The sequence below is a fragment of the Thamnophis elegans genome, chromosome 15, assembly GCF_009769535.1.
Source record: "Thamnophis elegans isolate rThaEle1 chromosome 15, rThaEle1.pri, whole genome shotgun sequence".
Lineage (NCBI taxonomy): Eukaryota > Metazoa > Chordata > Lepidosauria > Squamata > Colubridae > Thamnophis > Thamnophis elegans.
This window is the reverse complement of record NC_045555.1, coordinates 24685221-24702546: the sequence shown is the minus strand read 5'-3', so window position 1 is coordinate 24702546 and position 17326 is coordinate 24685221. Positions and strand designations below refer to the sequence as shown.

General features: G+C 43.2%; 1 protein-coding gene across 1 annotated transcript in view; it reads right to left on the bottom strand.

Moving 5' to 3' along the window:
• AP3M1 (adaptor related protein complex 3 subunit mu 1) overlaps nucleotides 1–17326 on the bottom strand; it is a 31999-nt gene that overhangs the window by 3472 nt on the left and 11201 nt on the right. The window contains exons 3-7 of the mRNA XM_032231650.1: nucleotides 16423–16594; nucleotides 12826–12963; nucleotides 10275–10360; nucleotides 6349–6482; nucleotides 2699–2906 (exon numbers count right to left, since the gene is read on the bottom strand). Of these exons, the coding sequence (XP_032087541.1) occupies nucleotides 2699–2906; nucleotides 6349–6482; nucleotides 10275–10360; nucleotides 12826–12963; nucleotides 16423–16594 (738 nt within the window). The remainder of the gene's footprint in view (nucleotides 1–2698; nucleotides 2907–6348; nucleotides 6483–10274; nucleotides 10361–12825; nucleotides 12964–16422; nucleotides 16595–17326) is intronic.

The following is a 17326-nucleotide window of genomic DNA, read 5'->3' as shown; positions in this document are numbered from 1 at the left end:
TTGTATTGCAACTGTGCTTTCACTTCCCCTTCTTTGCAACTTTAATAAGACTTGTATGCCGCCCACTCCCTAGGGACTCTGGGCAGCTCACAACAAAAGCAAAAACATAAAAATATTAAAAATACAATTATTTAAAATAAAATAATCCATTCAATCATGTGGGGCTGGATTTTAATCAACAGCCCCAGGCCTGCCGAAACAGCCACGTCTTGGTCGCTTTACGGAAGGCCGGGAGAGTGGTAAGGGTCCGGATCTCTGCGGGTAGGTTGTTCCATAAGGCCAGCGCAGCTACAGAGAAGGCCCTCCCTCGGGGGGCCGCCAGCCGGCATTGCCCGGTCGACGGCACCCGGAGGAGGCCCAACCTGTGTGATCTTATTGGTCGTTGGGAGGTAAATGGCAGGAGGTGGTCTCTCAGGTAGCCAGGTCCAATACCATGTAGGGCTTTAAAAGTAACGACTAGCACCTTGAAGCGGGTCCGGAGACCAATGGGAAGCCAGTGCAGCTCGCGGAGGATAGGTGTAACATGGGTGTATCTGGGTACACCCATTATCGCTCGCGCGGCTGCATTCTGGACCAACTGCAGTCTTCGAACACTCTTCAGGGGCAGCCCCATGTAGAGTGCGTTACACCGGTGTTGAGATAACTAATAAGGGAATTGATTATATTTATGTTCATTGGACAGGAAGGGATTATAAGAGATTAAGCAATCACACAATGGGGAATACACATCGAAAGCAATGCACTGATGCTAGCAACCATAAGGGGGCTATGCAAAGAGGTGTATTTCCTATTCTCTGCCTGTGCTCTCTCTCTCTCTCTCTCTCTCTCTCTCTCTCTCTCTCTCTCTTGCAATCCCTTCCCCTTCAATCTCTGCTCCTGGGGGTGGAAGGGGAAGGAGAGAGAAAGACAACAAATCAAGCACAGGACAATAGGTACTGAATGGATTCTGTGAAGGTGTTGTTTTTAGGTGCGAAGTCATGTCTGACCCATCACGGCCCCAAGGACCATGTTCCTCCAAGCCTTCCTGTCCTCTACCATCCTCCGCAGTCCACTTAAGCTCACACCCTCTGCTTTCGTGACTTCTTCCAGCCACTTCATTCTCTCTCCTCCCTTTCTTCTTTTGTCCTCCATCTTTCCCAACATTAGACTCTTCTCCAGAGTCCTTTCTTCTCATTAGGCAGCCAAAGGATTTGAGTTACCTCTTCAGGATCTGGCCTTCTAAAGAGCAGTCAGGGTTGATCTCCTCTAGGACTGACTGGTTTGATGGCCTTGCAGTCCAAGGGACTCGCAGGAGTCTTCTCAAGCACCAGAGTTCAAAGGCCTCCATTCTTTGGCACTCAACCTTTCTTATAATCCAACTTTCACAGCTGTCCATTGCAATGGGGAAAATCAGAGCCTTGACTATACCCTGCACTTTTGTTGGCAGGGTGATGTCTCTGCTCTTTTAGTATGCTGTCTAGAATTGCCAAAGCCTTTCTCCCCTGAGAAAGCGTCTTTTAATTTCTTGGCTGCAGTCCCCATCTGCAGTGAACTTGGAGCCCAGGAAAATATCATCTGTCACTACCCCCATTTCCGTGAAGGTTATAAATGGACAAAGTTATTTATTCACACTGCCATATTTTAGAACAGTTCCTGAATGAGGCAGTCAGTGAAGGAAGCCTACTTGAATTGGATGAATCTCTCCCTCAAGAGGCGCAACTAGTGAAGAATTAATTCTACTGAAGATTGCTAGTGCTCTTGTGGCTGAATGGATAATACTTTCCGAAAACCACACACTTGGGACTCATTCTCTGTCACTAACTAATTCCACAATAGACATCACAAGAACAAACGGCAGTTATATTACAACCTGTTGCAATATCTGATGTTTTTGTGTGAAACCGTAGTAGGCTTCCTTTAATATATATCCAGAATTTTCCTCAAAAGGCAGAAGGAGCAGAATAGTCAGATTGTGATTACAGAAAATCAAGTAATCATGTGACAGGGCCTAATTTGAATGAAGGTAGAAAGCCCAGCCCATCGGCCAACACCACCATATCCACGGGAAGAGTTTGGGAACTCAAGCTGAGATGCACAATTTGGAGGACAGGACTTTTATGCCCCCTTCGGAGTCTCACTCTGAGATGGAAGCCTCCATTGGCTGTGGAGCAAACAGGGGAAGGGCAAAATCAGGCTGGATAGAGCAGGGGAGAAGTAGAACAAGGGAGAAGGGGTTCAATGAAGACCAAGGCCCACCCCCTCCTCATCCTAGGGAACGCAGGGAAGAACGCAGAAGAGATTGCATGGCTTATGAGGAAGGAAAGGGCCCCAATACCCTTCACAAGGCACACCTGGGGATGGAGTTTAAAGGAGAGGCAATTGGGAGGGGCCGGGGACAAATGCTGAATTCATCTAGAATTGTGGCCTGCATTCCTCCTGACTGCTTGAAGTATTTACGACCTCCTGTGTGCTTATCTTGTCCTGCTGGAATTAAACTTCGCTACTGGAACTCCCTATCTTGCCCTGCTGGAGAGATTGATTTCAGTCATTCTGCTTACATCCATTCTGGACTAGAGTATTTGCAGGTTTGTGGAAGAGGTTTTCTCCAGGCTGGAGTGAAAGGGATGTTGGGGGCACATTTGGTGTTAATAAAGGGACTTATACCTGTTCTCTAGCTGTGTTGCCTTTGTGCCATGTCCTGGGTCATCACAGCACTCACCTTAGTGACAGGATCGAATGTGTAGCTGCCTTGGGTGGGTGCCAGGCTCATGTTGAGTACTGCTTTGGGCATATGAACAGTCATGATGACTCCTTCAATTGTCTTCCCCATGTTCTGTTTAGGCCCAATGGTAACATCAAATCTTCCAGAAGATGAATTCTCTTTGAAAGTAATTGCATGCTTCACATACACTGGAATAGCCACCAAGCTAAAACAATAACGAGAAGTAAAGACCCTAACTATTCAGGAAGCATTGCACACCCACTAATCCTTTTTCAAAAGGTAATATATACAGTACAAGCTGGAATTCGTGAAAGTAGCGTGCAATTGGAGGTTTCTTAACCAGGGTGGCTTGATTTAAATCATGGTTTTTAAAGAGCAAGTGTCATCTCTGTCCCACAGCGGCTCTTCCTCTGACCTGCTGTTGACTCACTGACCATCCCATTCACTTTAGTGGGATGGCCGATGATGCGGCAGTGACACAGGGTGAGGGACGTGGCAGGCAGCAGGTGAGGGGATGCCTGCTAACAGGTACTGCCAGGATGGATCTGAAATGACAGGTGCTCTTTAATATTATATTTATAAGCTGCTTAGGTGGTTTCACTTTCATTTTTACTGCTTGCCCTTCCTCCTCACAGTTAGAGCCTGGTGGTACAGATGCATTTCTCTTCAAACAATCGTACAGATTTGCAAAACAAGGGGATGAAAGAATATTCCTGAACTTTGCTTCACGGTTACTGTGAAATTGTGTGAAATGCATCAATGCAATGCATGTTCTCTCAGCTTGCAGAGCTTGGATTCATTGAATGAGTTTATTAAAAAGGTAAATATTACAGCATATACAGCCTCATGCTACATAACTAAGCTCCATTTCATGCTGACCAAACTAAATTATTAATGTATCTTTTTTACTCCAAAAGCATTTTATTAAAATAAATTTGATAAAAATAATCCGATTTAAATAAAAAAACTGATTAAAAATTTTTTTTTTGAAAGAAATCATTTTTATCTACCCTGTCCTTAACCCATGGGCTCCCCCTAACAGCCAAGCTCATTACGAGTTGGATTGATTTTCTTACATTCCTTTGTTCTCCATCCTTTTTTCTCCATCCCAAAGTCACCAGATAGAACTGCCACAGCCCCTCTACAATAAAGCCCAAAGAAGATCCATGGAACCAAAACACAATATGCGATCCCCAAAACCTGCCCTTTGCTTTGTTCCTTATCTTGGAACACTAATGGAACCTCGTTGGCAAAGCTTCAAATCTTGTGGCCAACAGACAAATCTAAAGAGAAAAGAAAGGGCCACTGGGCTTGCCGGTAGCTGGTACAGGACAAAACGTAACAAAAGTTGTGTTTTTCTACTTGAACAGAATAATTCAAGTGGAAACGTGAAGAAGATAAGACAAAACAAAATATAAAGCTGCTATTAAAAAAAAAACACCCTCCCCCTTTAGACGACAAGGTAGACCTGGATTCGTCAAAATCACTGAATCGTGTCCTGAATCATACCGTGTTTCCTTGAAAATAAGACAGGATCTTATTTTCTTTTGACACCCCCCCTCCAATTGACCTTATTTAAGAGGAGGTCTTATTGAGGAGCAGGAGGCCTCTTCACCTCGGCCTGCGGATCAGCTGACTCAGAGTGTGGCGGATGTTCTGTCACTGTTTCTGGCACACTCTTGCCAGCCCTAGCGTCGCTGGGCCTGCCGCTCTTTTTAGGGCTGCCACTAAGAGAAGGGGCGCGGTATCTAGGGTTTGCAGGAGCTGCCTCTGCGAGGCTGTTCCGCGTGGATGGCAGATGCATGTGCGGCACGTGGGGCATGTCCCCCCCCTTTCTGCCTCCCAGGAAATAGCGGGGACTGGCTGCATATGCATTTAAATATTTTAGGGAAAGGCTTATTTTGGGGAGAGGGCTTATTTTAGCGCATGCACTCCAAAGCCCAATTGGGCTTATTATTTGGGGAGGTCTTATTTTCAGAGAAACAGGGTACTTTTACTCTGGGGAGTGGGTGGCCAGCAGAAGACTTCCTGCCAAGAAAAGAAACCAACAGTAAACCATCCCCAGCCCTCAAAATTCACCAAACTGACCTCCTTGGTTGACAGTTGTGAGCTGCAGTTACATGCCAAATACATGCAACATTTTCACGGGTGTTATGTAGCTTTAGAGCCTGTTTGGCGTAGGAGGTTAAAGACCCCCAGGCTAAAAGATGGGAGACCCCGAAGTGCTTGGATCAGTCACTCTCTCTCTCTCTCAAATGAGAAAGCAAGCAATGGCAGACCCACTTCCAGAAAATGCTGCCAAGGCGACCGCAGGGATGTGCCTGGGTGGTTGCCAAAAGTCAACACTGACTCAAAGGCACCAGAAAGAAAAATGAAAAACAAAGCTTTGTTGTGCTAAAGTTGGATTCCATGAGCAAATAGACCCTAAGGCTATTCTGGAACACAGCATAGATCAGGAGTCCCCAAACTTGGCAACTTTAAGACTTGTGGACTTCAACTTCCAGAGTTCTCCAGCCAGCAGAGCTGGCTGGAGAACTCTGGAAGTTGAAGTCCACAAGTCTTAAAGTTGCCAAGTTTGAAGACCTCTGGCATAGATGAAAGCATTGACTAAGAAGCCAGAGAGTTCTTCTCAACAGGTTCATAAGTGGCATTAAGTCAAACATTAGCACAGACACCTTTTCTTTAGGGAGGAAGGATTAAATAAGGTAACGGTCCCATGCTCAGAGAGAGAAGTCCATCCAAGCATGTCTCAGTATTATTTATTCAAGGCCTGAAATTTTCTCTTCTTTTAATGACCCTATAATCGGGGTGGAGTTGGGGCAACTGGATGGAGCTGAGCGTTTTCTGGCCGGATGCCCTTCCTAATGCCTAGGCGGAGTTTGCAGCAGATATTTCCTAAGAGAAATAGCTGCTGCTACCTAGGATTGAATTCATAGCCTCCTGACTGTGGGGCGAGAGTTCCACTTCTAGGCCACCACTCTACCTATTCAAGGCCTGAGAATGATCACCTAAAATAAAGTCCCCAAGTTATTGCAATATATTGTGGATGTCCTCACAAGATGTTTCCTGGTCTATGGAGTTTAGTGCCAAGAACAATGCCTAAGACCGTGATGGCGAACACATGGCACATGTGCTACAGGTGACAAGTGGAGTCATTTGTTAGGGCACGCAAGACATTATTGCCCTGTCAGCTCCAGCGCGCAAATGCGTGTTGGCAGGCAGACTTCAGCCTTCTTTTGAGGTCATTTTTCACCCTCCTGAGGCTTCCTTGAAGCCTCTGGAGCGTGAAAAACCAGCCCTTTGGGCAAACTGGAAATTTGGGAACAGACTTCCGGTTTGCTTGTAGGGCCATTTTTTTGCCCTCCAGAGCCTTCAGGAAGCTCTACGGCCCTATGAGCAAACCAGAAGTCTGTTCCTGAACTTCTGGTTTGCCCGTAGGGCTGGTTTTTCACGCTCCGAAGGCTCCTGAGATCTCTGGAGGGCCTCCGTGAGGCAGGGGGCAAGGGAGGCTGTTTTCTAGAGCCTGGGGAGGGTGAACAAAGCATACCAAAAGTGTGTGCGTGGGGGCGGAAGGGTGCTGGACCACCTTCACCCTCCAAGGAGATTTACATATATATATTTATATTTGGCTCTTCCGGCGCACTTACTTTTGAGAGCTGACTTTGTAGGAAATCAGCCTGAAGTTCCCATCAGGAGGAATGAAGGAAAGGACCCTTTCTGATTCCCAGCGCTTGAATCGAATGCAAGGGTGAAAGCTAACATCATCCAGGAGTCTTGGGTTCTACAGGAAACAAAAATAAATATTTTCCTCCACAATCTTAATGCTTTGGGATATACAGTAATGGAACAGAATATATATGCAGTAAGGATGAGATTATTGTTGTGGCCCACCAGCAGCCAGCAGATCTGGCAGCAGAGTCAGACAGTGAGGAGGTTGGGGAGGAACATGGGCCAGTCCTGGAGTCTGGGGAAGGCTCTGATGAGGACTCTGTGTTGGAGGCAGAGATGGAGCCAGGGCTGTATGCCAGTTATAAGCTGCCTTCGGAGTCAGACATCAGTGAGGCAGATGAACAGCTGGAGCCTGTTCCCGATGTGCGCATGCAGAGCTGCCAGGAAAAGGGAAAAGCTAAGGAACAAGGGCCAACTCGGGAGTAAAGGTACAGGTGGCTGGTGAATGGCCCCTCCGGTAGGGAATAAAGAGCGAAAAGGGAGTGGAGTTTGCAGGAGACAATTAGTTCAATTCATTAGGCTGAAGATCTGCTCCTGACTTCTTGCCAAGTATTGTCTGCTACAGAGTGGCATTTGGAAGATATCAACCTGGCAACTCTCCAAGCCCGATAAAGATCCACAGTTGTGAAAGACTGTTGGCCGGGACTTTGTTGGAGAGGAATTCCCTTTAAGCTAAATAAAAGGAGTTTTATCAGGACAAGGAATCTGCTTCATGATCTTGGGAGGCCTAAGTCAGAACCATTATGCCTGCTGGCCTCTCCCCTATGTTGTGCCTGTCCATTTCAAGAACTGAGGAGTTCAGAAGGGATTGCTACTCCCGTTTGATGGAGCCCAAACAGAACTGGCAACAAAATTGAGAATACCACTCAGTACAGATTCTCCATTCATAGTGGGGAAGACAGGGCGATGGCAGTAGGACAGTCCTTTTTACCTATTCATATTGGTCCATGTGACTCAAGGAAAACAAGGCCGAAAGGAATGCAATGGCGCTGACTCACAAAGAAAAACACCTCTCCGTTTATCTTTCTCATAGTCAGACCTGCCCAATTCCTCGAATTTCTGTTCAGTTAGATCACAACAGCAAACATGCTGAAGGAACACTTTGGACAAGGCAGTAGTGTGGCTTTGCACCTAACACAAAGTCTAAAACTATGCCCCCTTTGTCAAGGGTCTATGGCAGAGGTCTTCAAACTTGACAACTTTAAGTCTTGTGGACTTCAACTCCCAGAATTCTCCCAGAGAATCCTGGGAGTTGAAGTCCACAAGTCTTAAAGTTGTCAAGTTTGGGTACCCCTGGCTTATAGAGATTCTCAGTCATTTAGATCAGGGATGTCAAACTCAATTTCATGGAGGGCCACATCAGGGTTGTGTTTGACCTCGGAGGGCTGGGGCGGTGGTGAGGTGGGCGTGGCCATGGTGGGTGCTTGACACAGGCATTTTTCCCCTTTGCATTCAAAACAGCTATTCCAGGCAAAGAGAGATTTATTTTCTGGCACAAATAGTCTCAATTCCATAATGTAGAGTTTAAGGATATGTAGAGTTCCCAGCTGCTGTGGGGCTTGGTTCTTTTGTATAGGAGCAGAGCGTAAATGAACTGACAATTTCTCCAGAATGTCTCTAAAAACTGTCTGTCCAACAGTCTATCAATGTCTGTTACTACCTCTGGCACAACCCTAGAGGAGGACTTAATATTAGTAATAATTTACAAAATTGATATACCACCCAATTCTGAATGACCCTGGCTGGCTCACAACAATCAAATCAAAACAATTACAATTAAATCAATCACCAGTAAAAGAGTAAGATAAAAGTGTCAGGTCTCCAATCTTTTCTTTTGGACTTCGGGCCTGCCACACTTTCTACTATTCAAATTCTATTGCGGGAAAATGGGAGGGGGGATTAAACGGAGTTGGGTGATATGTAGCCATAACAAGAATCTTAGATTCTTAGAATCTCAAGGTTATCCTTTGTCTCTGGACCTGTCCGGAACTGGATGGATGGAATCTGTCTTTATGGCAGTGGAAGATTGGACCATGTGATGAACTTGTGGGTGTTGGGGCAGGATCTTGAACTTTCAACTGGGTGGGAAAACTGGGAAGCTTTCATGTTTGGGTTTTCCCAGATGTGCCAACATGGCTCTCTTAATAAAGTGGAACTTTGAGGAAACTTTTGCCTCAGACTCTGATTTACTTTCAGATGCTATTTGGAAACTTGACAAAAAGATGACTCTTTCTCATAAAAGACCTGGGTGAAGAGCCAGATGTTTTTGGCTCTTCTGAACAACAGCCATCCAGATCTTGGAGAGCATCTAGTTTGGTTGGCAGATGCTGCCAAAGAGAAGGTGAAGTAGGTGCTGTCTCCAGCAGCACTCTGCCAGCCAACCTTCCCCCCCCCCCCGCCCCGGCATGCCCCGTTTTCGGCATGCACGCCCTCCTGCAGCACTCATGCTGCCCCCCTGCAGCCCTTTTTTGGCCAGCAGAGTGCTGCAGGAGACCGAAAATGGACCGCACAGGGGCCTTGTGTGGCTCCCCCCCATGGCCCATTTTGGCCAGCAGAGGCACCACGGGCCGGTCATTTGATATTTCCAGGCCGGCCCTCCAGGCCAGATCCTAGCAGCCCGTGGGCCTTGAGTTTGACCCCACCCTGGTTTAGGTCATTGTTGTCCCAAAGATGCTTTTTCCAAAGGGCAACTGGACGTTGTTTTTCCATGAAGATGTTTCGCTTCTCATCTAAGAAGCTTCTATTCCCTTCCAACTGTTATTCTATTCTAGTCTATTCCATTCCATTCTGAAGAAGCTTCTTGAATGAGAAGCGAAATGTCTTCAAGGAAAAGTGAAAAGTCCATCTGCCTTTTGAAAAAGCACCTTTGGGATCCTTTTGTCAAGGCATTATGGCTGAGCATCCCTCAAGACTCCATTCCTATCAACTACCAAAAGCCATTTTATGACCTCTTTTGCATCTGCAGCTTGTATCTCTATCCAATGAGCTACACATTGTTGCTTAGTAGTAACCTCTGGCCTCCTTTTGATGCAGGCAAGACACAACTTCAATGTGGTGCAGTATTAGAAACATTCAGGGTTATTTTACAATAAAGTCACACCACTCCTAAACAAGGGCCAAGGCTCTTCAACAGGTTTCTGAGTTTGGAGGACAAAAAGGGAACTTTAGGAGGATGGTAGTTTCTCCTTTGCTTGTTAAATGAGGACAGTTTAATTTCTGGCTCACAGGCCTTAAATGAGTGGGATTAAAAATGTCCCACTCTGTGGTCTGGTGCACTACCATTTTTTTCTCCTTGAGAACAGAAAGTTTTTTTTTCCCCTAGTAGAACTTGAGTGAGTCCATCTTCAATTAACCTTAGTCCCTAACTAAAATATAGAGGCCCCCACAAAGGATACTGAATGCCTCCTTCCCTCCCTCCGAACAGAGGACTGTTTTGTTGGGAGAATATATAGAAAGGTCCCTAACAGACAACGGCATCATCATTATACAAACAAATGGCAAAGCCAGATTTTACACAGTTAAAACTGACTGGGGTTTATTTCTGTGCTAACTCCTTGCACCGTGCAAAGACAGCAGCTGCCTGATTTATGGGCCCTTCCAGCATAGGGGTTTCAATGGCCACAGACTTTTCAAAGGAAGCCAAAGAAAAGGAGAATTCCCAGGAGCTTCGGGCTGAACTCATCTAACATGCGGAGGGTTTGAAATCCTGCCCTGGGATGGGGACATTTATGCATGAATGGAAGTCAAGCAAAACCTTCCACTCTCTGGCCATTAGGAAGACTTGGATGAAAATCACACAAAGGGCGTTTCCCCCCTCAGTGAACAGAACAAAATTCCCATTTACCATGAAAGAAAGTGAAAGATCTGGCATTCCTGAGAGCTTGACGCAAGCATCGATGACACCTTGGATTTCTGCAAAGACCGTGGACCCTGTAGAAAGAAAGGAGATATTATTTATTCTAGTGCTTCAGATGCTGGCCTGGAAACCACAAGACAGTGAGTTAAACAACTTAGATGAGGGAATAGAAGAGGAACTTACCAAATTTGTGGAATAGCTAACACTCCAGAAGATAGGCTCAAGATCCAGATGGATCTTGACAGACTTGAAGACTGGGCCCTATCTAACAAAATGAAATTCAATGTAGAGAAAAGTAAAGTCTTACACTTAGGCAAGAAAAACCAAAAGTACAGATATAGGCTGGGTGAAACCGGGCTTAAAAGCAGAAATTGTAAGAGGGAACTTGGAGTCTTAGTGGACAACCAGTTAAATATGAGCCAGGAGTGTGCAGCGGCAGCCAAAGAAGCCAACGCAATCCTAAGCTGCATTAACGGAGATACAATCAAGATCAAGTGAGGTACTAATACCACTCTATAAAGGTGTAAGACCACACCTAGAGTACTGCATCCAGTTTTGGCCACCACACTATAAAAAAGATGTTGAGATGCTAGAAAAAGTGCAGAGAAGAGCAACCAGGATGATGAGGGGATTAGACGCTAATGCATATGAAGAACGGTTACAGGAACTGGGCATGGCTAGTCTAGAGAAGAGAAGGACCAGGGGAGACTTAACAGCAGTCTTTCAATACTTGAGGGGCTGCCACAGAGAGGAAGGGGGTCAAGCTATTTTCCAAGGTACCTAAAGGCCAGACAAGGAATAATGGATGGAAACTGACCAAGGAGAGATTCAAGGGAGGAACTTTCTGATAGCGAGAGCAATCAACCAATGGAACAGAAGTTGATTTCGGAAGTTGTGGGAGCTTCATCACTTGAGGCTTTCAAGAAGAGACTGGACTGCCATTTGTCAGAAATGGTGTTGGGTCTCCTGCTTGGGTTGGGGCGGGGGGTTGGACTAGATGACCTACAATGTCCCTTCCAACTCTGTTAATCAGAATTACATCTGAATGAGTTCTAGTCCCACCGTTTGGCATGAAAGCCGGCTGGGTGCCTTTGGGCCAGTCCCTCTCTCTCAGCCCATTCCACCTCACAGGATTATAGTTGTAGGGAAAATAGGAAGAGGAAAGAGCAGTAGGTATGTTTGCTGCCTTGAGTTATTTTTAAAAACCAATAGAGCTGGGATATAAATAGATTCATAAATTTAACAGTAACCTCTCTGCCATGTCTGCAGATGATGTTTAAAGTGCTTTGCACAATTTCAGACAGACTGGGGGAATCTATGCTCTTCCAGATGCTGCCGAACGGCAAAGATTAGATTTCCCTATGTAAGTTCTGTATTTACTTTATCTAATTTGGTATAAATTCTGTATTTATTTTTATTCCTTTTTACAACTGGCTTTGCCAAATAAACTGTAAAATTGCAAAATAAAAATTAGAAACAATAATTAAAATAAATAGTAACATTAATGAAAGGAGCAGTTGTTGTTCAAAGTTGTTGAAGTTTCAAAATAATATGTTTAATCCTAATACATTAATGGATTAGAATGTCCCAGAGAATAAAAATGCCTTTTCCCTTCCTAGAACAGCTGGAAATAACACTAAGTGAGGAGAACATTCCAGAATCAGGAACCGCCATTGAAGTCAGCTATTTTTTGCAAATTTATTTGTTGTGAATTTGCTGTGCCTCACATTCCCTGAGCCAATGCAAATATTACTCCCCAACTCGCCTTAGGACAACTATTCCTTTTCTGCCTTAATCCTTTACTGCAGCCACTCGTAAGCTCTTTGACCCAAGCGCCCCTTTTTTTCTCTCAAATGCCATAATTCCACAAAAAAACTCAGTCTAGGTTTACACTAAGTGGGGACACGGTGGCTCAGTGGCTAAGATGCTGAGCTTGTTGATCAGAAAGGTCGGCAGTTTGAATCCCTAGTGCCACATAACGGAGTGAACTCCCGTTACTTGTCCAGCCTCTGCCAACCTAGAAGTTCGAAAGGATGTAAAAATGTAAGTAGAAAAATAGGGACCACCTTTGGTGGGAAGGTAACAGCATTCCGTGCGCCTTTGGCGTTGAGTAATGCTGGCCACATGACCAGCGGACAGCGCTGGCTCTTTGGCTTTGAAACGGAGATGAGCACCACCCCCTAGAGTCGGGAACGAATAGCACATATGTGCAAGGGGAACCTTTGCTTTTACTTTAGGTTAACATTCCAGTGACAAATTCAAACTGGATTCTCAAATTACGCACATACAATTACAAATTGTCCTATTACCCCCAGGATATGTCCAAACCACCCCACTTTAAGAACCACTGCTTTGCTCTATGTGTTGGGAGTCCAGCTGAGAAAATCCATTCAAGTCCTAACTAAGGGATTCCCAGATTCATTGAAAATTGTACGTTGCAATAGATTTCCCTTCCCTTGCAAGAATCTCTTATGCAAAGGTTAACAAAGGTATGACTCCCTCCCATCCTATCAACAGCTACGACTGCAGGGCACTTTACCAGATTTGTCTATGATGGCATCGATTTCTTCAATCACATCGAAGTAGGCCTCGTTATTTGTGTACTTTACACCTGCTCTTCGCCAGGGAATGTTGGACAGCTGACCGGTTGGAAGTGTGTCCCCCACGTTGCTGCTACCTTGGAAAGGCAAAGAAAGAGTCCGTAAGAAACAAACACTCTGTTAAAAAAGGCAGCGGCGGCTTACTACAAACATTAGCAGACTTAAAAACTGTAAACACAATGCTGAGTTTTTTCGCTTTATTAGTGTGTGTGTGGGGGAGACTAATAAATATGTATGTTGCAGATGTAATCACTGACCATATTTTTTGGAGTATAAGATGCACATTTCCCCCCAAAAAAGAGGGTGAAAATCTGAGTGTGTCTTATACACTGAATACAGCATTTTTGGCCTCCTGAAACCCCACTCCCTTTGCAAAAATTGACATGCAGAAGATTTGGGAGGCCTGCAAAGTGCTCCTGGAGGCTGGGGAGGACAGAAATAAGTGAAAAACGGGCCATTTTTTGCTTGTTTTTGCCCCCCAGCCCCCAGGAGCACTCTACAAGCTTCCTAAAGCCTATGTGTGCCCTGTTTTTGGCAAAAAAGGGCCATTTTTGCAAAAAGCAGGCTATTTTTTGCTCAATCCCCCCCCCCCCCCCCGAGCACTCTACAAGTCTCCTGAAGGCTATGCATGCCATTTTTGGTGAAAAATGGGCCATTTTTGCTTGTTTTTGCCCCCCCTCCAGCCCCCAGGAGTACTTTGCAGCCCTCTCAAACTCTCTGCATATCCTGTTTCTCACAAAAAATGAGGTGTGCAGAGGGTTTGGGAGGCTTGCAGAGTGATCTGAGCATAGTTGGAAATGGAAAGAGTGGAACATGGAAAGGGAAGAGAGATGGAAAGGAGTTCTACCCCAGATTTCAAGGTACAGAAGGAGAAAAAAGAGAAGAATTGATGGATTTAAGGAGAGGAACTTTGACAAAAGCACTACTGATAACCAAAGATAAGCTGATTAAAGAAGCTGATCGAGGGTTTCGAGAATTTATAAGACATGCAACAAGCAACAAAGTGCGAAGAGAAGTTCACACAAAGTTGATTAAGGAAATAACCAGAAGATTGATCCCATATAAGACAAAAGAAATAAGACTCTACTACTACTGGAAAGACACAGGTTGAGATATGAAAACTATTAACAAAATACTAGCTAAATAGTTAAAATTAGAGAATTATGTTAAAAATGAAGTGATAATGGATATAGCTAGATAGATAATTGATAATGATATAATGTATACATATGTATTGGTTTGACAAGAGAAAATTTGGTATAAATTTTTAAATGGTGACCATGAAAGGAAGTTTAAAAATTTTGTTATGTATGAAAGCCTATAATATTGAAATTTGATTAATCATGAATATAGTTAGATAAATAATTGATAATGATATAATATATACATATATATTGGTTCCGACAAGAGAAAATTTGGTATAAATTTTAAATAGTGACCATGAAATGAAGTTTTGAAACTTAGTTATGTATGAAAGCCTATAATATTGAAATTGGGTATAAATTGTAAACAGTGATTAAGAAAGGTTTAGAAACTTTGTTATTAAACATAATTAATTTTTATTTAGAACGTTTCACAAAGATAGAATGTTGTTGGATGATATTGAAAATAGACAATGGAATGCCATTATGTGATTTTGCTTTGAATTTTGGAATATTTGTTATAAAGGGATGTTAAAACAACTATAGTCATATGAAGGATGAGGTATGATAGTTATATATATAAATATATTTGATGTAAAATATATAATTTGATATGGATTTTAGGTGATGACTGTGGAAGGGATGCACGAAAGTTCCTTGTAACCAATTGACACACTTTTTATAATTTGTAATGGAATATGTTTTTATGGTGTTTGTTGTGTCTTGTTTGTCTATGTTTATTCAAAAATTGTATCTATCTATCTATCTATCTATCTATCTATTATCTATCTATCTATCTATCTATCTATCTATCTATCTATCTATATGTTTTTTTTTATTTGTGCTGATAAATAAATAAAGGGAGACTAGTATAGATCTATTTCAAGCTATTTAGCTCTCATCAGCTAGCCATACCCTTACTGGGATTCGAACCTGTGCTGTATTGCATCTTAAGCAAACGTCTTAGCAATTAAGCCACAGGTCTCCTCCTTATCAGCTGAAGCCAGGGAAGAAGGTATATATTTAGAGTCACAACCCCTGGTAAGCCCCAATTATGGGAGGAAGCTAACTGCTTCCATCATCTGTCAATCGGCCCGTCACAAGAGTCCATCACGACAGAAACCCAATATTTTTACTGTTGCCTTGTTATATTTGTGTTTTTTTTATTTGTATATAATAAAATAAAAATAAAAAAAACACAAATATAACAAAGCAACAGTAAAAATATTGGGTTTCTGTCGTGATGGACTCTTGTGATGGGCCGATTGACAGATGATGGAAGCAGTTAGCTTCCTCCCATAATTGGGGCTTACCAGGTGTTGTGTCTCTGTCTCTGTCTCTGTCTCCCTCCCTCCCTCCCTCCATCCATCTATATATATATATATATATATATATATATATATAAAAGAAGAAGAGGGAGTCAAACTATTCTCCAAAGCACCTGAGGGCAGGACAAAAAGCAATGGATGGAAACTAATCAAGGAGAGAAGCAACCTGGAATTAAAGAGAAACTTCCTGACAGTGAGAACAATTATCGTATTTTTCGGAGTATAAGACACACCTAGATTTTGGAGAGGAAAACAAGGGAAAAATATCTGCTCTGCCTCTCAGCAATTTGCCTCCTTGCAACAAACAGTACACACAACATACACTGTTTGTAGTGTTATATTTCAGACTATACTTGTACAGATGCTATTAAAATTTATGTGCTTTCTGGAAGTATAGTTATTCTTTGCTATTTAAATGAATAGCACTTTTTAAAACAATAGCACAGGGCCTCTTCAGATCAAGCTTTTATTTTAAAAAGCTTCTTCATTTTGTTAAGTTGTCTAGAATAATAATAAAGCAGTCTTTAAAAAATAAATCTAAGGCATTTATAGGCATTTATAGTTGTTGACTTACCTCCTTGCAGCAAACAGCCTGATTAGAACAAGGAAAAAAAAATCTGCCTCCCAGCAATTTGCCACATGGAGCAAACAGCAAGTTTCACTTTCAATTTCTCCCCATCATCAGCTGTTACAGGCTGCAGGGATTGCTATAGTTTATTGAAGCCTCCCCAATCCCAGTTTGCTGCCAAGAGGTAAATTGCTGGGAGGCAGAGGCCAAAGGGTTGGGGCCAGTGGGTGGGTGGGGCTACATTCAGTGTATAAAATGCACCCAAATTTTCAGCCTCTTTTAGGGCGGGAAAGGTGCGTCTTTGGAACAACTTGCTTCCAGAAGTTGGGAATTCTCCCACACTGGAAGTTTTTAAGAAGAGAGTGGATAACCATTTATCTGAAATGGTAAAGTATAGGGTTTCTTGCGCCTAAGCTGTGGTTGGATTAGAAGACCTCCAAGATCCCTTTTACTCTGTTGTTCTATTCTATTCTAATAAATAAAGTAGCTGGGAAGTACCTGTGATGGAATTGACCACTGAGCGCAGGATTGTGGGTGGTTTAATGAGTTCCTTCAGTATATTGGATTCTGTTGCCAGGGGAAAACCGTTGTCCAGCATTTCTTCAAGAAGCTCATACACAATAACAACATTGTCTTTAATGGCAGTTTCAGAACATTCTCCAAAGTAATCCTAAATCCATAGAAAGAACACAAAGGAGGTAGTTTATTCTAGTTAATAGCTCTACCTGCACTTAGAAAAAAACCAGGCTTCTGCTAGAAAGACAACTCCTGTAATGTAACATCCATTCATCTATTCAGACAGCATGGATTTTTTCTCATAAATCAGACAGGCTCTTCATCAGAAGGTGAAGAACGTAATTATTTTGTACACATGTTCGGTAGAGATCCGTGGATAAAAATTATACGTGTCCTGATGTGCAGTCAATTGCAACAAACGTACACAAGCCCGTTCCTCAGTGGTGCAGCAGACTGCTGTTAAGTGAAGTTGTCTGCACACCAAGACAACTAGACACAAGAGCAGTTTTTTTCCCAAACACCATCACTCTGCTAAACAAATAATTCCCTCACCACTGTCAAACTATTCACTAAGGCTGCATTACTATTACTATTAGTCTTCTCATTGTTCCTATCATCCATCTCCTCCCACTTCTGACTGCAGGACTGTAACTTTGTTGCTTGTATCCTTATGATTTATATTGATATTGATTGTTTCCTGATTGCTTATTTGTATCCTATGACCTTATGATTCTTGATGAATGTATCTTGTCTTTTTATGTACACTGGGAGCATATGCACCAAAGGCAAATTCCTTGTGTGTCCAATCACACTTAGCCAATAAAGAATTCAAAAGAGTTTATAGCTACCTGTAGCTATTGGGTTTACTCATAGATTCTATCATATT